The sequence below is a fragment of the Primulina tabacum genome, chromosome 3, assembly GCF_025594145.1.
Source record: "Primulina tabacum isolate GXHZ01 chromosome 3, ASM2559414v2, whole genome shotgun sequence".
Taxonomy (NCBI): Eukaryota; Viridiplantae; Streptophyta; class Magnoliopsida; order Lamiales; family Gesneriaceae; genus Primulina; species Primulina tabacum.
In genome coordinates, this window is record NC_134552.1 from 1,567,604 (window position 1) to 1,575,765 (window position 8,162).

The 8,162-nt window shown below is 37.8% G+C and overlaps 1 protein-coding gene across 1 annotated transcript; it reads right to left on the reverse strand.

Annotated features, from left to right (window-relative positions):
* Positions 1-7,034: 7,034 nt before the first annotated feature.
* On the reverse strand, positions 7,035-7,502 carry LOC142538269 (brassinosteroid-responsive RING protein 1-like). The gene has a single exon (XM_075643626.1). It carries the CDS (start codon positions 7,500-7,502, stop codon positions 7,035-7,037), a length of 468 nt encoding a protein of 155 aa, XP_075499741.1.
* Between the last annotated feature and the right edge of the window lie 660 nt (positions 7,503-8,162).

Here is an 8,162-nt window from a genome sequence, read left to right on the forward strand (position 1 = left end):
GAAACAAGATACCTCAAAATGATGAAAGTGGCATATTGGCCCACTTCATTTGATCAGTCTCATTATTGAACCATAAACAACGGATATTTACATCAGTGGCCCCAAGGCCCACATCACATGAAGTCTCAAAATAAAGAACTACACATATACAAAAGTGGCCAGTAAGCCTACTCTTATATTAAAACAAAACTTCCACGCTCTTCTGTTGTTTGCACAGTGTTCTCATTCTGCTCTGTTATTTCTTCATTCCTCGTTGTTTTCTGGTTTGGTGAGCTTTAACTCCTCATTCTTCGGAACTATTTCCAGCCATGTTTTGGTGGTATGAAATCTCATCCCATGTATTTCACAAAAGCTAGCAAGGACTCGGATTTTCATTATTCGAAACAATGCCAAAGTGGACCCAAAGGCCAACTCCCCGCTGGATATCGGCCTCCATTTGCTTTATTCATTCGCTTTTTCTATTTCTTCCCTCATGCTTGGAAAGTACGGCTTTAGATACTTGCCATTTATGCATCTTTTGTGTGGTTGGCCATAGACACTTGATAGCCAATATGCATTGCCGTCTAGGACCTTGTGTACCTTAAATTGTCCTTCCCAATTTGGGAACCATTTGCCTAAGTCTCCGTCCTTTGTCCCCAGGGGCAGTATAGTTTTCCATACAATATCCCCTACTTGGAGGCTTTCCTTGTTGATTCTTCTGTTGTAGATCATTGCTATTTTCTGCTTTTGTAACAACAAAGCGTTATATGCTTGGATCCTCAATTCATCAACTTGAAGTTCATCCTCTTCGTATTCTTCTTCTTGGATAACCTCAGTTCCATAGGTGTCCCATGCTTCCTGCTCTTCTAATTTGTTCAGTACTTGCTGCACATGCACCTTCCATATAGAGGTTGCATCTACCTCTTTTCCTTTTTGGTTCAACTAAATCATCGACCTCCTCGATCAGCGGCTGAATTATCGGCCTAGGCGGCACGATAACAGTAGGCTTGAGGATTCTTTCCAACACCGAGCTTGGAGTTGGTGTTTGCATGTACAATGGACTTTCTTTCTTTCTATTGCTACGAATTTTGATAGGCCCAAAATCCCCATTGTAATATCTGGCCTCCACTGCGCTTGCACTTGTTTGAAACGGCTGTCCATCGGCTTCTACAACCTCCACATCGTCCCCTTTCCAAAATAACAACATTTGGTGCATTGAGGATGGGATGCACAGGTTTTCATAGATCCAATTTCTGCCTAACAACGCTTGGAAGTTGGCGGAGGAGTTTACCACAAAAAATGCACATAAAGACGACATGCTCCCTACAGTAACATCAGCGGTAAATACTCCAATGGTCTTCATGCTTTCCCCAGTAAACACAGCAACAGAAACCTCAGTAGGAATCAAATCTTCTTCAGTTTTGCCCAGATTTCTTAACATTCTTACTGGAAGAACATTCACAGCTGAGTCATTGTCAATCAAGACCCTAGAGACTGGTTTCCCATTGACATGGGCTTTGATGTACAGCGGCCTTATGTGCTTGGTCATGGCCGGTATAGGCTTCTTAAATATCACCTGTTGAGGCTTATTTGGGTGGCCCTCCTTGATAATCACTCTTGAACTCCCATCAGGGAGTTTATTTGCGTGTTCTTCCTTTTGCACTAATTCCTTGGGCATAAACTCCTCATTCTCTTCTTCAATCATTTTAAACATCTCTGGTAGTATCACCACTCTTGTGGCACAATCCACAGTGATGTGAAACTCTCCAACGCAAAAATTAATTGTTTTTCTTATTTGATCATCCTCTTCGCTTAACAAATCATCATCATCCTCCACAAACTTATCCTCAGTAGCCGATCTTCCAAACTTAGATTTACTCCCCACTGGCTCCCTGGAAACTGGAACATCAATTGTGGGTTCGTTTCTCAACTTAGCATGCTCTTCTCTCCTTGCAATATCTCTTTCTCTCAACAACCGTCTCTTTTGAGTTCTAGTAGGTGGCCTAGGGAACTTTTTGTGTTGGACCACTCTCCAAGACTCATCAAACTCACATCTAGCAGGGAGCACGTACCTAGTCTTAGCTCCCCTGCTCCCAATCATTTTTCCTTTTGAGATTTCATATGCACATCGCTCTCTGCCTTGATCAGCTGATACTTTCTTGTTTTCCACCCTTCGCGACTCAACTCTACATATGTTTCTCCTGTCCGAATATCTCTAGTACTTCTCAAGAGATGATTCCCCTCTGAACCCTTGATTATCATGTACTGGTCTCGCGTAGAAATGTTGGTTCCTCGATCGATAGGCCGTGGATTCACCGACATTTCTGGGGAAACGTTGCTGAACTGTTCTTACTCAATCAACATTATTCTTTCCATGAGCTTCAAACAATTGAACCTTCGGGATCCAGAATTTCTTGATTATTCGGTCTTTCACTGCAAATGATCAGCTTTTTTTCTCATTGATAATATCCCTCAAATCTATCACATTCACATTAACCAAGGCTACTGGGGGAAAAGGATCATCATCCACAGCCATAGAGTCTTGTTTGTTAGGGAACTTCACGACTCCCTTGTTAATTCTGTCCTGGCAAATTTTCTTGAATGCCCAACAAGATTTAGTAGCATGATTGTAGGAGTTGTGGTACTTACAATACTCTCGACCTTTCAGCTCTTTTGTGGGTGGCATCCTGTGATCAGGTGGAAAAGTGATGAATTTTTCCTTTACCAAGAAATCGAAAACTTCCTTGGTCTTTGACACATCAAATGTATACTACATATCTTTGGGGAGTTGGGAGCTATTTTTCTTTTCAAGTTCCGTCGGCTTCTTTTTTAGCAGGGGAACTGTGCAAGAACCAGCTGATCGAATTTTTTCCAATGCCGCATCCTCTACCTCCTGGTAATAAGACCCCATAGCAGTTCTCCTGTCGTTTGACTCTTCCCACAATAGTTCTTCGTATTTAGCAATTTTAGCAGCAAGCTCAAAGAAGTCTATGAACTCCATGCCTTGGAATTTCTTCTTTAATTCAAAATCCAGCCCTTTTTGTGCCATCTTCACGAACTCGGTCTCAGGTAAGAACACTTTGCACCTATTCTTCATCTTTTTGAACATGTCGATAAAAGACTCTACAGATTCTCTTTTCTTTTGGGTAACTCTGGATAAATTGGCAATACACATTTCTGGTTCTGTTCTATAGAATTGAATGTGAAATTGTCTTTCCATCTCTTGCCAACTCACCACTGAATTTCTGGGGAGTGAGGCATACCAAGCAAATGCAGTCCCTCTGAGAGAATTTTGGAATAGCCGCAACTTTAAATTGTTGAAGTTCTCCAAGTTGGCTAACTCCCCGCACTGGATGGTAAACCTGGTTATGTGTTCCATGCTGGATTGGCCATCCTCCCCGGAGAATAAACTGAAATCATGAACTCTATAACCCCTTGGGTACGGGTTATTCACGTCTATGTAGTTCGGGTATGGTTTGTGGAACTCTGGACGGCCTATTTGTCTCAAAGCCGGCCCATACAGCTCTTGTACATTTTCTCTCACTATCTCTGGATCAATCCCGTGGATGTTCCGAGCTGGGAGTTTGTGATGGTAGTAATTTGCCCCCCGAGCTTGAAACCCTGCATTTAAACCAATATTACCTACTGGGAAGCCCACATCTACTCCTTGATAATCCATGTGTGACATGTCTTCGTACGCTCCCGGTTGATACAGAGGATTTGTCACGCTGTACACCTGAGTAACAGGTTGCTTCGATCTCCCCACTCCATGAACACGTGGATACGGCTGAGCCCTCCCTCCTAAGGTTTCTTCTCTCTTGTGAGGTGGTGTATACCTTCTTTCTGGCTGATTCGGGAGAGTGAACTCCGGGCGGTGAGGATCTCTAGCCCTTGAGTTTCCAACTCCCTGGTCGAATTCATGGACTTGGTTGCTTCCCTGACCAGTCTCTTTGATAGTGGTATTTTGCTCCCCTCGGGTAGACTGATTCGGTTTACTCAGTAGAGTTTTCAAACAGTCAGACATTGTTTTAGATAATGCCAGTGAGATTTCTTCAATCTTTATAGCAGTAAATTCTTCCATCACCCTGTTTGAAACTTGATCGTATGTAGTAGGAATCTGTAGATCTACTTCTTCAGCCTGTGATTCAACCGTAGGTTGTTCTGGCTGTGGAACCTGAGTTCCCTCTTGATTAGCCAAAGACTCCCCGCTATCCTGACTGACGTTTTCTTTCCTTCTTGGCGGTATAATGCGGTCCCACTGGGCGTGCCAAAAATTGTTTGCACAATATTTGAGATTTGCGGGCATGCCAGATGCGAAGTTGCACCAACTTGTGTGAAAATGATAGAATCTAACTTCTAAATATTCAAGCGACGTGAATTCTAAATTCGACCGTCAGTTCTAGTCTCCTAAAACAAATGCAATGCCAAAATAAAGAAAACTATTGTAAATCGATGGAAATAAACTCCTAACATGATTTTGAATTTACAAAACTGTAGGAATTCATCAAAACATGAAAAATATAATAAATTGTGTTGCTGAAATCTAAAACAAGAAGACATAAAATGCTAGAAATATACTGTAAAGCTTGAAAAACTATTGCTTGAAGATTGAATTTTTAGCAGAGAGTATTTTGTAGATTTGTCCGTGTTGAGAGTTGTGTGTAGTTGTCTCTGTAGCCGATTGTCTCATTTTCTTCCTAGCAACTGGCCGGTTCTCCTCCACTCCCCCATCATCCATGTTCCCCGCTTTTCACGCCACGATCTCAAGCTATCCTCCCACGTTCTTCTCCCTTTTCCGCGCTCTGTGACCAGTTTTGAATCGATAAAAATCAATCCGCTACACTTGACGGGCCTATACAATTTAATTGGGCCTCCCTAATTTCATTTAAGGTTTTACAATTAAATTGAGTTTCAGAATTAAATTGGGCTTTCATAATTTAAATATTTTAGCCCAAACAGATATGATCCGAAACCGACCACATGAGTTATTAATTTATTTTTTCATTTACTACAGAACTAATATAAAATATGACAAGAACTCCAGCAACAGCGATAGATAGTAGATGATCGAAGAATCAACGATGGAAATGGATGTGTAAAATGGAGTGGTGATGACTGGTGGGCCTTTAATTTTTGTATCTACGTATTTCTGTGGGTCTCAGTTTTGAGATTTGAAAATTAATTAAGATTGAGCTAGGGTTGATTGGTGGGAAAATCAAGATAAAAAAATAAATAATAAAAAGAGGAAATTAATTGGATACATGTCACGTTTTCAATGGGTCTGGTCACTCCCCACTTTCACTTTAATTAATATTTTATTTCCATTTAAATAAAATCATTTCACCACTTTAATTATTTTTATCTATAATTTAGTATTATATTTTTATTAAAATATAAAATTATAAAGTTTATAACGATTATTTTTGAATAACTAATTTGTAAAAAAATAAAAATTAATAAATTAAAAAATTTATAACGAATTATACAAAACTAATTTACCACAAAATAATATTTATAATATTAATAATAAAAAATTACAAACCATAAAACAACATTTATAATAATAATAATAATTGAAAATTAATAATTCACGAAGATACTAAAAAAATAAGATTTCATTCAATCGTCCATTTGTATTTCATATAATAATTAAATAAATATTAAAAAAAGTGAAAAAAAAAAAGAAGCTCGAACTTCACCACCCAAGCTCTTCACTCAAAGTGTGTGAAGAGCTTTGTCAAGAGCTTGGGTTTCCACGTGAAGCACCCAAGCTTTTCACTAAAAAGTGAAGAGCTTGACCCTTGATCTTGGGTTGAGCTCGACCAAAAAAAAAGTTCGACTAAAAAACGAGCTCGACCCACTTCGACCTAAAAAAACGAGCTCGACCTAAAAAACAAACGCGTCTCAATCACGCTGGTTTGAAGAATTTAAAAAAAAAAATTGCAATTCTCGGTTACAATTTGTAACCGGGTATTTTTGTGCCACACAAATCAGAAATGTGCAGTGGTGAATATTTAGATGTAGAAAATATTTAGATGACATGCCTTGGATTATATCCACCACTGTGGATTCCTTTGGTTTCATTGAATCGAGCTAGATATAAAGATTACGTTCATCGTAGTATTATTAGAACTACTGCTACGTATTTGACTATTTTAATTTATAGACTAGGGAGGTTGACTCCCAGCCTATAAATGAATAAGAAATTCCATAATCTAGAAAATTCAAAAACAAATTATTCAGGATTTGATTTCTTCTAGTTAATTATTTGAGTGTTTTTATTTTATTATATTGAAATGTTTGATTCAAAACTTTTTTTTAATGAAAAAAGATTTCATTAATTGGGATAAAAAGTTAATACAAGAACAACTACACTGGACATCCCCAAATAGATACAAAATACATAACTCAAATCACCTATCCTCTCTAGATTACTGTAGTACATTAATCGTATTTGGTAGGCATCGAAGACATACAATTTTAATCTTCTTCGTAACTTCTTCAAAACTTTGTTATAACTGATAATAGAAAAATTGGTGGTAGTCCAATAATTTCCCCACATTTTCAGTCGTTTTCTTGTAGTGAGATAATTGAAATGATGCGGACATTGTTGACATACTGTTGAATGTTACGGATATAACATTAGATACGATGCAATGTTAGTATTCGTGAAAATGATTAAAAAAAAAATCAACAAAAATTTAATCTATTTTTAGCTAAAACCAAAATTTGACTAATCGGAGTACCATTTAAACTCAAAATATGCAGTATTATTGAACATATAAGTAATTCTTCACGGACCATAAAAGAGCACGTCGACCCACATAAAAGGTTTGGTTAAGATATATATACCAAATTCTGTCAAGTATACAAATGGAACCTAATCATACATGTTGCATGTCTTCCGATTATATCTTCTAAATTGTAGTTTTATAATACATGAATTGTTGATTTGATGTTGGATATTGACAACATGCATATTTGTGCGTCTTCGTCATTTCGACGAAATAGAGCTAAAACAGAAAACAAAACCAAGGTATTGGTAGAAAATAAACTTAGCGCAGCCACCATCTGTCGCGATGTTCCCCATGCCTGGTTCCTTTGGCGGCCCAAAACCTAATCTGTATCATTTCTTGCCGGGGCTCCGCCTCTAGCAATGGAGGCCTTATGTTATTCCTGCAGAGGGGGCATGTGATATGGCCGAACCCCATCCACCTATCCAAACAAGCTCTGTGAAACAAATGGTTACACATAATATCTGCAACCTCATCTTCTTCATCAATTCTGCACAGACAAACAGCACATTCATCTCCGTGCTCACCGGAACCCGTTGTGTTCTGATGCTGCAATCGGCCAAGAAGATCATCCTCGAAAGATCCATTCGCAAAAACGAAGGATCGGTAAAGAAGATAATCCCATGTCAGCTTTAGCAGTCTCGCTATCATGACGATGGAATCAAATGCAACTGATTTATGCTGGATTCGAAGCATTTTTATGTACGTATTGGTCAGCACAAAATGCATGTTAATTGTTTTCTGAACCTATATATATATATATATATATAGGCCAGGTGGCAAATATGACCTACAATATGCATTTAAACTGGGATTGAAAATTAGTTTTAATTTACGACAAAAACTTGTGTGAGACGGTATCACGGGTCGTATTTTGTGAGATGAATATCTTATTTGTGTCATCCATGAAAATTATTACATTTTATGCTAAGAGTAATACTTTTTATTGTGAATATCGGTCGAATTGACCCGTCTCACAGATAAAGATTCGTGATACCGTCTTATTCTTAATTTGTAGATTGTAGGAAAACGTCAAATAATAGTTAAAAATTAACAGACTGTTGAAAAATATATTTAAAATGTGTGTATTGAATATTTGAATGTTGAAAATAAGAGTTGTAAATATTGAAAATTAGTGTGTGATGATGTAGGTAATGATGTATTTTATTTTTGGATTATTTGTAAAGATTTCCTATAAATAGATCTCTCATTTGTGAAGAAAATCACAATTGAGTAGAGAGAAAAATATTATAAAGTGTGTAGTTTGGTAAATTTTGAGAGTTTGAGATTTTTACTTTTTACCATAAATTTTTACTTTTTCACAACACGTTATCAGCACGAACCTCTAAAAGTCCTCCATCCTTTTCCAAGCTCCAAACAGAAGAAAAA